We start from the raw sequence: 19,142 nt of genomic DNA on the forward strand, positions 1-19,142 counted from the left end.
TCTGAATACACCCTTCATTTGCCAAAAACTCACCATTGCTTGAGCCAATGTTGCGTCAGTCTGGAGAGATCACAAACAGGAATATTGAAAGTGCAACAGAGCTGCAGTGTTCACTTTTTAGGGAATCAATTACAAATGGTTTGTTTATAATTATTTCATCATATTAAGCTGGATTAGGAGAAAGTATTTGAACATAAAAATGTGTAAAATAATATCTAGTTATGGCATTTTTTTTTTTTTAACTCAAGTTATGAATTCAAACTAGGGAGTATTTGAATCCCTTGCATTAAAACATGTGTGCCTCATGACTTAAAGAGGGAGCAATCTCAGTTAAAGTCCTCAATGCAAACTAGTCAGTCCTGGAATTAGAGGAAATTATTGGGTTGAATTTTTTTTTTTTTTTAATGAATAGAATGAGACAAATATTTAATGTATAAAAAGTTTAATAATCAATAAAATACTTTTAATATTTAAATATGTACACACAAATATGTTTAAAATAAGGTACAAGAACATTCATTGAACATTTAGCACCTTTTAAAGCAGACAGAACAGATCCAAGGACAGATCTGGAGTCTTTAGTGTGAGAAAAATACAACTTCAAAATAAAATCCATAAGGATGAAACAAAAGAACGTCCTTTGACATAATTGACCCAATACATCTGGCAGAAATTAACACCAAGAGGCACTGTTTACTACTGTAATATATGATGCCCTTCTCAGTGAGCACATGCTAAAGCTAAGAAAGCCAGTGTGTGAAAGAAATAGCCAATTATGGTGCTGGAAAATCTTTGCAGTAGTAAATCGCAATTCTGCCAACCATACAAAGCAATGTCCCCTTGTTTAAAATACTTGATTTAGGCAACCATGCCAGATAAAAAAAAATATTACGTAGTGCTTCATAACTTAAAAGGTCCTCGAGTTGCATCTTTGCACTGCATTTAGCTTTGCCTAAATTGTTGCCTGGACACGGTAACTTCAATAGAGTCTGGAAGTTTTTGGAATAAATGGGCTGATGTGAATACAAATTTGCAGTCACAAAGAACGAACGTTATGCAGTCAAAGAACGAGCCATTAAGTCCTTATGCTGGTATGCAGCAGCATGTAGCACTACTTAAGGCATATTGTGTTCCCTTATTAAGAGAACACATTAATAACACTAACCTACCTCTTTGAAATAGAATCTATGCTTTAAGCTCAAGGCCTGACTGACTTTTCAATAAGAATGAGAAAACAATGGCAAATTGAGGTAGATCCAGACCAAGCAGTAAATGGCTATGATAGATCACTGGGTTCATTACAAAACTCTCAGTACCACTCCCTTTCCAACACTTAAGTTACAATCAGTCCCGATTGCCAAGCTGGCCCTAATGCCAAATAAATATCCAGAAAATAATAGACCATTTATGATGGTCATTGTACTGAATTGAGGGAATTGAATTGAACATAATAACTCTAATATCATCAATAAAACTCTGTGGAACTTTGGCAAAATCAACAATTTGAAAATATAGTTCAGCATAAAACTTTTTGATATTATACAAATATCAGTTTTACTTCCCACTGAATGTTCTTAAAGAAAAGCTTCTAGTTGTGCAATTGTGACATTATCAGCTCATCCTGGCAGGACCTACTGTTTACAGGGTGGTCATACATCCACCCACTTCCCAAACACCTCTGATACAAACAAGATCTGTTTCACTGGTCAACCATCACATACACATTCCACCCAGATATGCTTACTCATAGGAGGGGATTGACTAGAAATGATCGACTCTGTGATACAAGATTTAAAAATGTGCTCTCTTGATAGATTTGCACCATCTCAGATGATGTCAGCTTTGGTTTAGTCCATTATCGGAATGGAGAATCAAGCTCTTGTAAAAGGCCTCAGATAAACAGTGAAATCAGCATGACTTCATCACTTTAACTTCCTTAACCAACAGCCATTATCTGAAAAAACCTTTAGTTTATTGCTTTGTTAATAAAGAAAATCAGTTGTTCCCTGGTGAATCAGTAACCTCAAATGTGGCTGTTTAGACACCAACTCAAGAGTTTAAAGCTCTTTCAGAGTTCAAAAGTTCCACTCATTGCAGGTCTTGTTGTCTTTTTCCTCACATTCCATGCAGAAAAATCCCAGACATCATACATTTCTGGCGTGGTGGTCCAGGGTGAGACAGGAGCTCTCAATGCCAGCTGTCACTTGCAGAACCTCGTCTGGCAATGGCACGGTGAGGACTGCGGGACACTGATCCTCTCTTCTTCCACCGGACTGCAACACAAAAGAAAACTAATTGTTTTAGTTTTTTTAAATAGAACATCATGATGATGATGATGATGATGATGATGATGATGATGATTTTCAAACGAAACAGAGCTAGAAGTCCAATTAGAACTTTTTAAGAGTTTATTTTACAGAATATTCAATTTTTCGGTTCGTTTTTTTTTTTACATCACAAGGAAATTCTTTAGTTGAGTTAAAAAAATTCTCTCATCATTTACTCACTCCCATGCCATCCCAGATTTTTCTGCAGAACAAACAAAGGTTTTAGAAAAATATTTCAGCTCTGTACGTCCATACAATGCAAGTGAATTGTGACCAGATCTTTCGAGCTCCAAAAATCACATAAAGGCAACATTAAAGCAATCCATATGACCATATGGTTAAAAATCCATATGACCATATGGTTAAATCCATATCTTCAGAAGTGATATGATGGGTATGGATGAGAAAAAGATAAATATTTTAAAAAAAAATCATTCTGAAAGTGGAGATTTAGAGTAAAAACAAAAAGACAAACATTGCCCTGCTTCTAACCCAAAATGATTGCTTTGCTTCAGAAGACATATATTAAACCACTGGAGTTGTATGAATTACATATATGCTGCCTTAATGTGATTTTTGGAACTCAAAGGTCTAGCCACCATTCAGTTTCATTGTACGGACCTACAGAGTTGAGATATACTTCTAAAAATCTTCCTTTGTGTTGAGCAGAAGAAAGAAAGTCAAACTCATCTGGGATGGCGAAGTGAGTAAATGAGATAATTTTCCTTTTTAGGTGAACTAAACCTTTAAGAAAGAATATATGAAACCCTAGGATAAGGGCCAATGCCTATTTAGAACAATCAAAGAACAATTATTTTATACTAAAATAAGCTAGCCTGGTAAACACGTTTAACATTAAATTGTAGCCATTATTCTATCGTTACATCAAAATTTCAGCTACTAATTTGTGTATTCATCATTCAGCTCAAGTGGTTGCACTCTTGATCGGTCTACTTCACCATATTACAGCGTAGTTAGGCTAAGACCATATGCCTGAAGATAAAGGCCTTGGCCTGCAATACACAATTTCCCAAATCTTATTTAACTTTGCCCTCCCTCCTCACCTTTTCCCAAACTAGCTGGCAATGTTGGCGGTCGGGGCACAGTGGACGTACCAGGCATCTCAGGCTCTTTAGAGATCCCATCACCCTGTGGCAGTATGGCACATCCACCCTGCCAATCGTTGAGTGCTCGCTGAAATGACCTTGCCAGGCAGGCGGTCATGTCCTTTGCCCTTTCTGCCCGACTACACCAGAACACTCTGCATTGCAGCTGCTGACCGGGCTGCCTGCAGATGTACAGAAACACATTGGGTCTGGTTGTGTGTGAGGCACAGTACGCAATGTCCTGCAAATAGGTCTTGGTGAGCTGCCTGCCAGTGCTGAGTTCTTTAACTTCAACATATCGGGGCCGCACTACAAGAGCGTGATCTTTAGATAGCTTCTCAGGGCACCCATCCAATAGCCGGTCAATGGTGTCCTCTGCCTGTTTCAGGTCCAGGGAGAATATTTTTTTGGTACCGAGGTAGTGCACCTTGAAGAGGGGATCGCCATGAGACAAGCTCTCTGTGCGGTCACGGCGGAATCGTCGACGCAGCGCTGCTGGAGAGTTCTTTAGAGTTTGCATTAGATGGAAGGAGGCCAGAGCCATTTTGGGAGAAGATAGTAAGTGAGCAACGTTGTTGGAATGATGGGGGTCCTTCTCCTGTTTGTCCAGCAAGCCTCCCAGTGTGGAGCAACTGAGATCTGATGAAAAAAAAAAAGACATTAGCACACCAAGGTAAAGAATAACAGCACAACTGGAAACCAGATTTAACAGTCTTTGAAAAATAATAGTGACTGGTGGTCTAAGTGTAACTTTTCATAACTTCCTCTTTTGAACATTATGCTCTTGTTAATCAGATGACCACAGTCTGTGACCCAAAGCTCTTCATGGAAAATGGAAACAAATAAACCCACACCCATGATCTCAGGATAGGATCAGTTTTAGTTGTTGCGCATTAACGCACAACGCTTGTGTACAACAGTTTCAAATATTAAACAAGCCATATTTGTGTCTGGCAAGATTTGAGGAACTGCTTTCGTCTGTGAGTCACCTGAGACACTTTGCGTGTAAAGGAAAAAGGATGGCAACAAAGTTGTGTGTGTGTGTGGGGGGTGGACCAAAGAGTCATTTTCATTCTAACTTAGCAATGTTTCACTCTGCATAATTTTACACAGTTTATGTTGTCAAACTTCAAATAAGATTCCAAGTAATCTATTGAAAAAAAAAATAGATCTGCATTGTGATATAAACAAGCAACTTTACAAAAAACAAAACAAAATGACTAAACTGACTTTAACTTGAGAGATAAAGCCAAATGTTCTTTCCACTATGTTCCTTAGTATGTTTAAACATGCAGTTCACCCATTTCATGTACTATAACAATCCCTGCTGTTAACAGGCCCTTGAGGGGATCACTAGGTCAAGTCCAAATGAACCGAGGGGTGTTTAATCAAATAAGGCTATTATAACTCGCTGAAGTTATGAAACACCTGCAACTGGTATTTCCTATGTCTTGTGATCTGTGTTGGCCATGTGGCCCAGACTATTGTGCTGCATTTTATTTTTTCCTCAAACTTTTTCTGGCCCATTATTTCAGCATTCCAAACAGCTTCTGATGTTGGCCAGCATTCAGACCTCCAACTGTTTTTAGCTCTGATGCCTATTGTTTATGAGAAACTTTCTATAGGAAACAGCTTTAGATGACATCCCACCACCTTCAAAATATTTCTTGTCTCAAATACAATGGTGTGCGAGAGTGTGTCATATGAGAAACACAAACATGAAATGACCTAGACAATGACTTGATCTAGAGGCAACAAAGAGGAAATGACCTCTCTGTTAGACAATCTTTATAAAACCATTTGACCAAGAAAGTGCTATGCGAGCCATTTGTGAACTATGTCTGAAATGGCAGATGCGAGATAGGAACAACATAAACCAATTTACTTGCCCAATGCGTTTGGTATGATCAAATCTGTTGAAAGAGGCATTGAGATGCTTCTTATGATATGCATATTCAAAGTCAAAAACAGTTGACGTATATGTAAAGCTATTCTGCTAGCTGATGGTTATCTCCCATTTGCAGACTAAAAGTAGAACAGCTGAAACACAACATACATAACATGTATAATATGCTGTGGTCAACATGAACGGAAAAACATAACAAAAACAATTGCTTTAACAAGTCAAGATTTAACTTCAATCTGAGATCCATGCAATCTGGTCATCCACAACTCTTTGAAAAATACAAACAAATGCAATAAATTGACAGTCCATCAAGAAGACAAATCTCAAATATTAAAATGAATTAGGGTTCTCACACTTTTTGACCAGTGAATGTCAATGAGTTTTCAAAGACCTTTCCAGTTGTTCATGATTACTGGATAAGGATTTTTTAGAAATCATTTTACAAAGATTGATGGGCAGATTTCCATTCGTAAATCAGGTACCATTTTTTTAAATGAACCGATTTAAATGCTTATACTTCAGTGAGATAATACATCTAATGTTAATATCATTAGTAAGCTAATTTCTCAAATAAGACCTGAAATGGCGAGACTGATGGTATCGCGCTAGCTTGTGGGCACTTTTTACATTAACACTTAATAAGAGCAGCATTGGGTGTCAATGTAATTCAATTACAAAGACATTAGTTACTGTAATCTAATTACAAAAGTAGTGTACAGCATTACATTTTTAATTATTGTAATCAGATTACAGTCACTAACTTTCAATTAATTGAATTACTTTTAAGTGCATTATAAGTTTATGCTTATTTGGAATATATTATTTATGTAGAATACATTAATTATGGCGCCTTATCGAGTCTTTGTGAAGGAGAATTGTTAGGTGCTGAGTGTGTGTAACAATGAACAAGAAATATAGACATTATTTTTAATTTGTTGAGAGGAAGTGTTTTAGAAAGTAACTTAAATGTAAAGTAATTAGTAATGTGATTACTTTTCAATGAAGTAATTAATAAAGTAATCTGATTACAATTTTAAAGAGATAATTAACCATTTGTAGTGGATTACAATTTAAAGTAATTTACCAAACACTGAGTAAGAGCAATACAAAGCAAATTAAACATTTTAAAGCAGCAACACTAGCAACAAAAAAAAGTGTAATCACTTTAGTATTTTTCCATGACTTTATATATATCCTTGCCTGGAAATTACTAAAATAAAATTTCCAGATTTTTCCATGTTTTCTATGACAGTGTGAACGCTGTATGTTTGCTATAATCGTGACCTGATTAATTAAACTTGTAATGATAGAAAGTGGGAGTCTATGAGTTTTCACGCACAATTCAGTGTCCTCAATCGCGTTAAGTTCTTAGTAAAGCAGAGAACAACGCTCACCTTTCATGCACTCTTTCCTTTCCGTCCGACACAGGTAAATCATGCGTCCTCCACAAACTGACGAATAAAAGAGTAGATTTCCAAACCTCGTAAACTGAAACTCTGTCACAAATGCTACACCAAAATCTTGGAGAGAAATTGTAGTAGTAATATAATCATTTATAAACGAACGCTTTCCGATATACTGGAACAAATGAGCTCTTTTACGATGTGAAGAGTGGGGACGGTTAAAGACAAACACATGTTCCTCCGTGGCGTGGGCAGGCGCTAATCTGTTTACCTCATTGTATGCTCTGACACACTGCATGAGTCAGGAGCGCGTCTGCGCCGCTGTATTTGAGCGGCGAGTGAGCACGCCTCCGCGGGGTGATGCGAGAACCATGAGGGGATGGCGTTAATGAGTGCTGAAAGTGTCAAAAGAGGGTGTGGCAACCAGAATGCGTCGATGATGTTCCGAGATTCACCGGAGACAAAGAGCATCACTTTGCACGGTAGAGAGAGGGGGGGAGAGGGAGAGAGTGGGGGGGAGAGAGGGAGGGGGGGTAGATACCTCCACAAACTCTCAAACCTCATGCCACAGTTTTCCAGTTTGGCAGAAACCGACCAGATGCTGGTGTTACTGGGGGAGGACCATCATGCATCAGTTGCAGCTAAATTAATTTTTGAGCTGCACACCCTCAGAAACCAATCACTGCCTTAATGTACTTCATTCACAGTACTTTTATTTTCTTATCTTCATAATGTCCTGTTAAATGCATATTTTATTTTATATTGTATAGTGTATATTGTTATTATAGTTTTGATTTTATTTGATTAATTACCTGGCACCTTATTTTAATTCTATCTTATTATTATTTGTCTTGTCATCTGTTTTGTGTATTAATGCTTTGGCAATATTGTATGTAAACACAATCATGTCAATAAAGTACTTTTAAATTGAAATTGAGAGAGAGAGAGAGAGAGAGAGAGAGAGAGAGAGAGAGAGAGAGAGAGAGAGAGACTAGTTTCCAAGTTGACATGCAAATGCGCAAGCAAGGACAGTCAGATAGCATCAGTGGGGATGGTCTGTAGGAACACAGGCTGATAAGGAAACACAGTCTTTGCGTGACTCTGTTTAGTAATACCGCAAATTTACATTGACAGTTACCCTGCACGTACAGGTGTTTCAAAAACATTTACTGGTGTATATAATTGTTATCTTTTACACTCAAAATTGGTACTTAAAACACTTAAAAATATGAATTTAATTTAACATGAAACAAGTATCCAAAATCTGATTAGATTACCCCCAAAAATGTAATCTAAAACATTAAATTACTGATTACAATTTTAGTTGTGTCATTTGTAAACAATACCACATTACATTTCAGAAGTAATCTACTCAACACTATGAATTATATTCTGGTCTCTGACTTCCCAAAGGAATATTAGTGCATAGCAAGCAACCTGCAAAAAGTTAATCAAAAATGTAAAGCAATGAGACCTTAATAAGTTGGTCTCCACCCCAAAAATCTCCCTTTCACTGAACTGCATCTTCCCCTTTTCAAGAAATTGCTATCTGCTATTTAACATTTTACACGTTGCCTATAATGTGTGTTTTGGTCAGCCCTCTCACTTCATTTAGCTTTTTGCCTACTGTATAAATAGTGTCTATATACAATTTCTACCAACATGGTTTTGTGAAAAGAATCTTGTCTTCTAAATCTTGAATATATATATTAATAAGTAGATGTACAGGTGTTCATAATAAAGTACTCAGTGAGTGTAGATTCTTTGAAACCAGACAAGATGGAAAGATCTGGCCTATGTGCATTTCTTTTCTAATATTTTAAATAATTGAAAATTTGTATGTATTTTTAAGGTTTTTTTTTTTTTTTTAGAGTGGAGGGAAAAGTGAAATTAGTGAATTCATACAGTGTGCGGACTGAGAAAGGAACACTGAGCCCCTGTGTAATCAGCAAATGGAAGGTTTGGGAGACACACCCACTAAAGTACCCTCGGTAGCACAACAGTGCTATTATTCAACTGTCAGTGACGCAACCAAATTGCCCACCCCTGCACCCCCAAACAAAACACACACATGCACACACTCAAAAACACATACTAAGTCTAATACATTTCATACAAACACACTGGCTTTCACACAAGACCAACATGAAAAGCAGCGTGTGCCAGGTTTAGTTAATAGTGCCAAAGCAGGGAATAACGGAACAATTGTTTGGAGGAAGAACATTTGACGCAACCGTTTCACTTTTTGCCAGTAGGATGGCAAAAATAAACAAAGCAAAATAGAAAAGTATGCATGTAATACAAACTCTGCTTTATAAATAGAAAAGCTGCCATTTCTGCATAAAACTCATGTTACCTTTGAGCTTTTGTGGTAAATCAGACTGTAATATAATGTCGATTTAGTTTTGTTGTTTTTTTTAAGGGTGGGGTTGCTATTTGTGAGATTTTTGTGGTTATTTGTGGAGTCTAAGAACTTCAGGCAAGCACACCATGAAATGCATTTTTTGCTTTTCTTCAACTCATCATGGTATAATCAGAGCAACCACCCACTTTTCACTAAATACCTTATCTCATAGTCCTAAAGTCAAATTTCCAACAAAAACTAATATATATATCAAAAAAGCAAAGAGACTCAAACTCTGACCAAGGGACATTTGCAGTTGCCCCAAATGTGATTACCCTTGAGAGTGAGGGCTTTTTCTTTTCTGTTTCTAGTAAGTATGCATTTAGAAGATGCTTGTATCCAATGCAACTTAAAAACAAACTTATTCTAGAGACAATCATTCTAGAGTCATATTATTTTACTTTCACTTAGCTATTTAGAACTATTGTAGAACTTACTAATGCACTAAATAACATGCGTTTATGAGTTTTACAAAGGGTATGTTGCCTAATCTGAGTGTTGTCATACTTCAGTTGGCTATGCTTATGTTTTCTGAAGTGGTTTAACTTGTTTTAAATGAAAGTCAAATGGGTGAAACTGTGTAAGTGAGTGAGTGTACATTATATTTGTTTTACATGTATGTTTACACAAATGCATTTCTCTGGAGCAAATTCACGATTGTTAGTCATAATGATGGTGCAGTCAATTACAAATAATTACATAATTCAGACTTTACTAGCAAGAGACGTTCAGTACTGTATGTGAAAATCACAAGTTACTCTAAAATACTTTAAAGAGTTTAGCTGCTTGTTCAATTAACTTAAAGGATTAGTTACCCCAAAAATAAAAATGCAGTCATTGTTTACTCACCCCTGTGTTGTTATATCCCTATATGACTTTATTTATTTTTCTTAACACAAAGGGAGAAATTGTGAAAAACAAAATAGTGCTTGGTGATGTCCTACAATGGCAGTTTATGGTGACTTCCTCTTTAAGCCTCAAAATAAAGCAAAAGTATTATTCTGAAGTCTAATAAATTATTCCATGATACTCAAGGCTTTTATAAAGCATACAATAAGGTTTGGTGAGAAACAAACCAAAATCATTATTTTGTGCCAGCATATATAACCAGCATTATTTAGTGAAAATGTTCACCGTAATAAAAACCACTTGACCGATCGTTGATCTTGTGTGCGCGTTCATGATAAGGACACGAGAGCAACAGTTCACGCAGCCTCCTAGCAATATTATTCAAGCAAAAACTTGTTATCTTAAAAACAGGTCCTGAACAGAACTTACTAAACATGTCTGAAGAGTTTGCAATCAAAGAATTGATGCATTTCTATGACCAGCCTAATGTTTTAAATCAAACAGAAACATAGAGGCTACAGGCAGCCACAGCCACAGCGCGTCCTAACGTGATGCCAAATGGCATGCGATAAAAGGTATCTTTCTTATGTTAATCAGAATTTTGTCCTAACCAGCCGCGAAGAGTGATGGTACATTCTATCGAATGCTTGATTTCTATTTTCGGCATCCACCGTCCACTGTGGACTGGCACCGTCCAAAAAATTATGCTGGGCATAGAAATGCATCAATTCTTCCATTACAAACTCTTCAGATATGTTTAGTACGTTCTATTCTCTGTTTTGTGTGCAAATGTGTTGTGTTCTGTGGTCGCTATCACTGTTGAGGACCTGTGTTTAGATAAACAAATACGTTTTCGCTTGAACGCCCCAATGTCGCAAGGAGGCTGCGTGAACTGTTGCTCTCGTGCCCTTATCATAAATGCACACAGGAGATTAACGGTCAGTGAACATTTTCACTAAATAATACATTCGATTTTGGTTTCATTCTCACCAAACCTTATCGTATGATTCCATAACAATCATGAGTCTCATGGGTGAACTATCCCTTTAATTAAAATGAACTAAAGCAACACAATTCTAGAACATCAGAACTTTATTTCATTGCATTCTATCATTTATATTTGTGAAATGCAAGGTAACTTTATCCAATTGAGTTGGGACTTAATTTAGCATTGATTAATCTAGGCAGGGGATTTCCATTTCCCAGCATGCTTTGCATGTGATTGATAAGGAGAGTAAATGTTAAAATTAAGTTTTATTTTATGTGTTTTTGTGCAGGATGAATATGAAGGGGGAAATTTGTTTAATATTTTATGTTGAGATTTAGAAGAGTTTCTGTTATTTTGGAGGTAAACATTATTATGGTGAAGAGTGGAGTTTGAGCTAACAATGAGGACTGGTCGATGTTGCATATGAAATTGATTATTGTCTTTGTTGAGCAAATGTTGTGTTAACCATAGCATAGTTATTAAACTACACTCTGTTGTGCTTCCAACAATGTAATTAGCATGCTAACATTTATTTTCACTAGTTAGTACGTACAAAAATAAAATACATGTGTTTGAGTTGCATTAACATGTCTAATTATGTTGGGTTTACCCAATTCTACTAGGTTCTTTCCACAAAAGTGTTTGTGTTTAGATTACATAGTAATTTTAAGTAAAGAAAACTCATTTCAAATACATGGAACTATTGTCCACAATTTAATCAAGTTCAGCCAAAGAGCTTTGTTTGGAGCGTATAGCTTGCACTTACACTAGCAATATTCTAACAGTTTCTTAATGTATATTGTTTACACAGATTTATCTAAGGACCTTCTCTTTCACATCCCTGATATCTCTTTCATTAGAAGCATGCATCACTGACATAAAAGAGTGGCTGAACTCACATTTTCTCAACCTAAACTCTACCAAGATAGAATGAATGATTATTGTACACCAAACTCTGATTTCTAAGTATGCTGATTTCTACATCTTCATTGATGGGAGTTTTTGTTAATCCAGCTAAAACCAACCGTAACCTAGGCATTACATTTCACTCCTCCCACAACTTTGAGTCCCATATCAACTGCTTTGATAGAACTGCTTTCAACCATCTTCATATTATAGCTTGCATTCGCCATATGCTTAATTAGCAAGATCCTGAAACTTTAAGTGACCCTTCATTAGTTCATCACTTGATTACTGCAATGCCCTTCTCATTGGCCTTCCTTCCAAAATCATATCCAGACCTCAACACATTCAAAACTCAGCTGCCAGAGTTCTCTCACACACTTCGTGGTTCAACCATATTACATCCACCTTTTACTCCTTCAGTCGCTTTGTGACATCACCTCTATCGCTGTCTTTAAAACGAAGTTCAAAACATACCTATTCTCACAAAACTACTCCTCTATTCATTGTTAATCCTGTTCATTTTCTCTGTGTGTGCTATGATTTTCTCTCTCTGAAATTATCCAAAAATATATATTCTTCAAGTATATGTATTTTTTTTTTTTTCATTGATTGTAAGGTGTTCTTGAGCTCTGGAAAGGTGCTACATAAAAACAATTATTATTATTATTATTATTATTATTTGAAAGTGCTATACACCATAACTATTTTCTGTTAAATCACTTTATAGCCTACATCCCTAAACATTTTTTTTACTTCCTCACTATTAACTTTGTTCAGTCAAAATTGCTAAATCAGCCAAAATCTAATAGCCAGGGTTGAAGCACAGTACATGAGAGATGTTACTGATAATTTGTTTAAATCTGCTTTAATTTGGATCACAAAGTCAACGAGTGTCAGTCATTTATTAATACTGGACTTTGTCTACTGTTTCACTGTAGCAGATTAAGAGATATCTGGGTGCTGGAACAATTATGTCTGACCCCTGACAAAGCACCGGTACAAAATTTTGTAACATGAGTGAGCCATAAACAGTATTATTAGATTACTTGTGAAAACTGATGTAGCATAGCACACGTAACACATACTTGGAGTTCATAAGCTAACATTTATTTAGTTATGGGGAGTTAAAAACATAATTCTGTATTCACAGATACAGTGCGTTATAGATGAGCTTCAATTAACCGTGTTTGATAAGAAGATATACCATATAATATTACAAACAAGATAATTGGCATACCAGTTATATCTGAAAGACAACATTTCACACATATGGAAATATACTTCATAATCATTTCCTGTTTCACTTTTTTAAGAGATTTATGTATAAGTGCAACCCTAACCACAACCAACAAATGCAGTTTGTCCTTATTGTTATATTTGGTCTTTCTGATAAAATGTGGTTATTGATTCCCTTAAAAGCAAAGATTTAAAACACAAAGTGAACCAATCAGGTAAATAATGGGCCTCAGTCCCTTTGTTAGAAAAGTTCTTAATAGATGGTCTCTCCATCTAAAATAATTCCTTCAATGTTCGTGCTTCTTGCTGGCATAAGTGCTGTAGGGGTGTGGACACTTTGTGTGCCTACTCATGTTCATCATTATATGTAAATAACACATGTACTGTACTATAAAATGTACTTGTTTGTTTTGTCTAAAAACACACTCTGAAAAGCAGCTGTATATCTTGCAAACAAGAATATTGCTGGAATTATACCTGGATTTTCTATTTTTAATAGTGAAGGCATCAGATTCAGGTAAAGATCTGAGTTCATAGAGGAAACAGTCAAATAAAGAGCATATTCAAAGTGAGGAAAACATGTAAAAAAAAATATACCTAGAATTTCTGAATGGCTCACTCATGACTAAAACAGTTAATGTCTAACAAAATATTAAGTCTCATGCTGGAAAGCCATAGGGAGAGCACCAGCTTGACCAGCAGAAATTTCACATGAGTAACGTCAACTGCGTCTGGATGTTGATGGCAAAGGTCTGCTCAGTCTTTTTCCTCAGTGGTAATGACAAACAGTTTTCTTCTCCTAATATGGGCAAGAGAGACGTTAGTACTGTACACTCAATCTCAGTGAGAGATTTTTTTTTCCTCTTTTTTGAATTCTCTTGCGGCTTGGTTGCATCAGCAAGATGGTGAGGTAATTTCCCCTCTTTTTATCTGAACTGTCCATAAATAAAACAAACAGCAGACAAGCAGTCCTATAGGTTGGTTATTTGTGCTTGTTTGACCAAAAAGAATGGATATATGGAATGGAATATGTTTTAACTCTATAGAGCATTTGGAGCTCATAGTGATATTATTAATGTAAATGTCCTCCTGGAAAATCAAAGCAGACTGTGCTAATCATGGCCTGCTGTTGGTTTTGAAATCAAATTAAGCTAGTTAATTTGTACTAAAATCACATTTATGTCCTTTTGTTTATTTTTTAGGCTTTTTAAAATTAATAGTGTGCTTTCTTAAAAATGTACAATAGCGATTTAATTTATTTCAATTGGTGGATAATTTCTTTGATAAGCTGCATTATCACCCCATTAACAGTGATGAAAGCACCACAAAAAAGAGACTACAGCATAAAAAGAATTTCAGACTAAACAGGAAAAGAGGACAGCTTCCTGCCCAGCACAGAATCCAGAGGAAAATGCATTAAATGCAAATGTGTAGGCTTCAAATTGACCTGCTATATTTGGGTCTAGGATGTGGTTATTTTTGCAATGTTTTGCAATGACTTAAATGACAGCTATCATTTCTTTCACTGTACTTCAAAAATGATTTCTAACTTAAGAGTTTTCACCCTAGTATATTTTAAGCCTAATGTTTAGATCAGTCAAATTCTACAGTGAACATACTGTGTCTCTGTTCTTCCATCTGGTATTTTTTATGAGTTCGGTTTAAAAGGGTCTTAGGCAACTAGTCATGACGTCAAGGCCATCATTTTTCCGTGAATGCATGAGTTTTCTGAGCACTGTAGTAAGGAGTGTTAATGTCAGTTATATAATGTTTTTTGGCATTTTACTGGTTCTAATGAGGGCACCATATCTTGAAAAATAAAGTTGCGCCCTTTTCCTCTTTTTCATGATGTCACACGACTACTAACGCCTTCATGGCATTTCTGTGCTACTGTTGATCACTTAAACAGGTCCTCTTGTACGTCAATGATGTCCTTGAAAATTTCAATAGATGATTTAGGATGTTTATTAGCCAAGTTGGATTTAACAAGCCTTTTAGAGATTTATTTTTTTTGCCACCAAGGTTAAAGGATTGTTCACCCAAAAATGAAAATTCTCTCTTCATTTTCTCACCCTCGTGCCACCCCAGATGTGCACGACTTTCTTTTGCTGAACACAAATTAAAAGTGAAAAGAATATTTCAGATCTTTAATTCCTCACAATGCAAGTAAATGGGTGCCAACATTTGGAAGCTCCAAAAGCACATAAAGGCAGCATAAATGTAATCTATAAGACTCCAGCGGAAAAATCCATGTCTTCAGAAGTGAGGTAATAGGTTTTATGAGAAACAGATATATTTATATTGTACTTTTTTTACTTTCAAACTTCACTTTCATATTCTTCTTCTTTTGTTTTTGGTGAGTTGCATTCTTTGTGTATAATTCCACCTACTGGGCAGGGAGGAGAATTTATACAAAAAAAAAAAAAAATTATGTTTGGGTCATTTTTTTTACCTATTTAAGAGTTAAATAACAGTACAAAATTAGACTTAATCTTAAATTTCATCCAAATGCTTTTACGTTATCCTCAACATTAACTAAATTAATATGTTAAAAAAACTTTTTAGGTTTTTTTGTTTATATTGATGGAATGTCAAAGTTTTTGCCTACACCTATTATGTTCGAGTCTGTGGTAAATACTGCTGGTTTTCAATGCAGCTGTGAAGCTACTCTTGAGTGAAGAGTGTCACTATCTCTCTCACTTTCTCTCTAACACACTCACACAAGTCTCTTGTACCATATTTAATACACTCATTTCAACATGACTTTTCTATCAAATAATTTATGAGTTTTTAACCAAGCAAAAGCACAATTCAGCAAATACTTGTTTTGAAATATCAGTAATAATAATAATATTATTTTTATTTTTACTTTATCAAAATCAACAAAGATTTCACAGCGAAACGATATGTGCATCACAATATGAAGGTGGCCATTATAGAAATTATATTAAAAGGTCTTCTACTTCCAGAAGAGCACAGAACCTTTCTCCAGGAGGCAGTAGACATCTAATACATAACTGCCAAAGTGTTCGTCCTGTTGATGATGTAAAAGCTTTAGTCTCAAATATGATATGCACATCTTTATAGGGTTAATATTCGCAGATATATTACACATACCTACACATATTGTGAAAACTGTTTTTAGTGCACAAATGCCACACACACGTCAGTCATTACTAGTTCAACTGCACAATGTTGATTTGACAGTGAATTTGTTTAACAGTAACAAATGCTCTTTTTTGTAATATTCCTATAGTTGTCAATAAACCATGATTATGTTTTTCATTCAAACAGATAACATTTGTAAGTAACATAAGTATCATCTTATTTTAAGTTCTGTAAATCCTTACAGTAAAGCTAAGGATTTCTGTATATTTACTGTACACAAGTAGTACCACAACTGACATATAGGTGGCACTATTTACAGTAAAAATGCTACTATGTAAGTTTGTGTTCAATGTGAAAATATGCAAGTAAGCCTTTGCCAGTTTACATATTAACAATTTATAGATAAGTGTGCTGTAAAACTACAAAAAATTTATTGAACTCTATATGGGTAATTTTATACCCAAATATAACAAATGTTTTTATTTTAAAACATAACAGAAGGGTTAAATATTGATATGTTTCTCATCCACACCTATCCTATCGCTTCTGAAGATATGGATTTAACCACTGGTGTCTTCGATGGATTACTTTTATGTTGCCTTTATGTGATTTTTGGAGGTACAAAGGTCTGGTCACTATTCACTTGCATTGTATGGACCTACAGAGCTGAGATATTCTTCTAAAAATCTTAATGTGTTCAGCAGAAGAAAGAAAGTCATACACCTCATCTATCATATTATTTTTTAAGATATAGATTTAACCACTGGAGTCTTATGGATTACTTTTATAATGCTTTAAAAGGTTGTGCTTTTTGGAGCACCCATTCACTTGCATTGTGAGGATATACAGAGCTGAGATATTCTTTGTTTGTGTTCAGCAGTAGAAAAAGGTCATACACATCTGGAATGGCATGAGGGTAAATGATAAGAGAATTAAACAAAATTTGGGAGCACTATTCCTTTAACTTTGCTCCGGCTACGCTTTTTCGGGTATTTCAGGTTTTTCTATCCCTCATCTGTTTTTTCTACTTATAAATAACACAATCGTTGTAGCCATTTAATGAAACCCACGTTCGTCCCATGCGGTTGGATCGTGCAAATACATCATCTAATATAGTGGAAAACGGCAAGTCAGCCTCAGGCAACAGTTCAGTCAGCAGCGCCCATTACTTCAGTAACGTACCTATTATTAGTGGCGTCGTGCCAGTATCTGAGAGTGAAATCTGACTAAAACGGTTCAAATGACAGCAGCACCCCCACCCTTATTCCTCCTGCTCAGTGACTGAGTCTAAGGATCTATTTTTAGCAGCACACAAAGTAAATAGTCTGAAAACTCTCATACAGTTAACTCTCCAACTTGAGCACTTATTAACTCTCATGGTATCCACTACAGAGGACAGATTAAGCAATTTTTTGACCATTCAAACTGTGGCTTTGACCCTTAGAAGCAGGGGTGTCAGGCAGGGGTGTTTAACAGGGACCCTTGTAAGAGGGGCCCACTGCAAGGCAACATTGATCTCCCGTGATATTTTCATGAAACCATTTTTTTATATATATAGTAATAACATGCTAGAAAGAAAATGTTGCAATACTCCATTTTCCATCCATAAATGTGAGGAGTTTCATACATATGTTGCATGCAGGGAAAGGAGATGGCACTCGCTCCACTTGAGGAGGTGTTGCACCCGGCTCATCACTGGTAGAGATCGAGTTCTGCCATGGCAATTTATGCATGGCACTACTGACATGTCCAACCGGATCAGAAAGTGATGATTCGCTAAGTCGGAATGAAAAGCCTTCACAGCTAAGAAGACAGCCAATAGTTCCAGGCAGTTTATGTGCCACGCCCGTTTCGCACTTGTTCCAGTGCCAAAAGCCAGGCGTCCATCGCATAGCATGCCCCAGCCTGTGTTTGACGCATCTGTGGTCACCACTTTTTGCTTGAAAACCTGTCCCAGCATAATACCCTGTTGATGAAAGTTCGGAGCTATCCATAGTGCTAGAGCACCAAGAGAGTGGTGAGCCACAGTGATGCGTATAAGCCCTTGGCACCAAGTGTGCTGTGGTGAGTGTTGTGTGAGCCAGCACTGGAGAGGTGTCAAGTGTAAAATACCTAACAGTATGACAGCGGATGCTGCAGTCATAAAACCCAGTATTCTGTGAAGTGACTTTAGAGGAAACGCTTTCCCCAGTTTGAACTGAGACAGACACTAATAAATGTTGCGAACGCATTTGCTTGTGAGGTGCCTGCGCATGCTCACTGAGTCGAGTCAAATTCCCAAAAAGGAGATTTGTTGGCTGGGAGAAAGTGTGCTTTTCAGCTAGTTGACATTGAGACTCTGATCGGGCTATTAATAGCCAATCGTCGAGGTAATTTAGAATGTGCATGACGCTCATCTTCAAAGGGGCAAGTGCTGCATCGACAAGTTTTGTGAATGTGCGAGGAGCCAAAGACAGACCAAAGGGGATGACTTTGAATTGATATGCAGTTCCTTCTAACGAGAATATCAAGAAAAGCCTTGATATTGAAAAAAAGTGAAAGTACGCATCCTTTAGATCTATTGACGCAAACCAGTCCTGGTGGATGTGCGATAAGATCCGTTTCTGAATTTACATTTTGTACAGGTGTTTTGCAAGCTGCGATTCAAGTGCCTCAACGTCTGGAACAAGAAAATAGCGGCTGTAAATCCCATGGCATTCTGGAACAATCTCTACAGAATTTTTCACTAGGAAATTGTGAATTTCTGCTCGTGGCGGAACCGTGGACGATAGAATGGCATTCAAGCAAGGTGGCATTTGCACCCAATCTGACACACCCGTGAGAGCTTGCCAGTGGGTGCATCGGTTCACTAATTATAGAAGATAAAGCGGGTGTGCATAGTGTGTGGGGGTATGAGATGTGACCAGACC

At 36.4% G+C, this 19,142-nt stretch overlaps 1 protein-coding gene across 2 annotated transcripts; it reads right to left on the bottom strand.

The window, feature by feature from the left end:
* Window positions 1–482: 482 nt before the first annotated feature.
* Window positions 483–7,076, bottom strand: LOC127660053 (uncharacterized). Of its 2 annotated transcripts, none has more exons than XM_052150123.1 (3): window positions 6,734–7,076; window positions 3,443–4,072; window positions 483–2,273 (listed from the first exon to the last, which is right to left on the bottom strand). In XM_052150123.1, the coding sequence occupies exons 1-3, from the start codon at window positions 7,038–7,040 to the stop codon at window positions 2,188–2,190; spliced, it is 1,023 nt and encodes a 340-aa protein (XP_052006083.1). In that variant the 5' UTR covers window positions 7,041–7,076; the 3' UTR covers window positions 483–2,187. The 2 variants fall into 2 exon arrangements, with proteins under 2 accessions (XP_052006083.1, XP_052006074.1); XM_052150114.1 differs by having other exon boundaries at window positions 3,392–4,072; window positions 6,734–7,074.
* Between the last annotated feature and the right edge of the window lie 12,066 nt (window positions 7,077–19,142).

This window comes from Xyrauchen texanus, chromosome 2 (genome assembly GCF_025860055.1).
Source record: "Xyrauchen texanus isolate HMW12.3.18 chromosome 2, RBS_HiC_50CHRs, whole genome shotgun sequence".
Classification (NCBI taxonomy): Eukaryota; Metazoa; Chordata; class Actinopteri; order Cypriniformes; family Catostomidae; genus Xyrauchen; species Xyrauchen texanus.

Excerpts from the sequence above, each read along its gene's own strand:
- LOC127660053 (XM_052150114.1), bottom strand. The coding sequence starts at position 7,040 with ATGCAGTGTGTCAGAGCATACAATGAGGTAAACAGATTAGCGCCTGCC. Across the intron at positions 4,073-6,733 it reads AAGGAAAGAGTGCATGAAAG|ATCTCAGTTGCTCCACACTG; the intron begins GTGAGCGTTGTT and ends TTTTTTCATCAG. Across the intron at positions 2,274-3,391 it reads GCCAGCTAGTTTGGGAAAAG|TCCGGTGGAAGAAGAGAGGA; the intron begins GTGAGGAGGGAG and ends TTTGTGTTGCAG.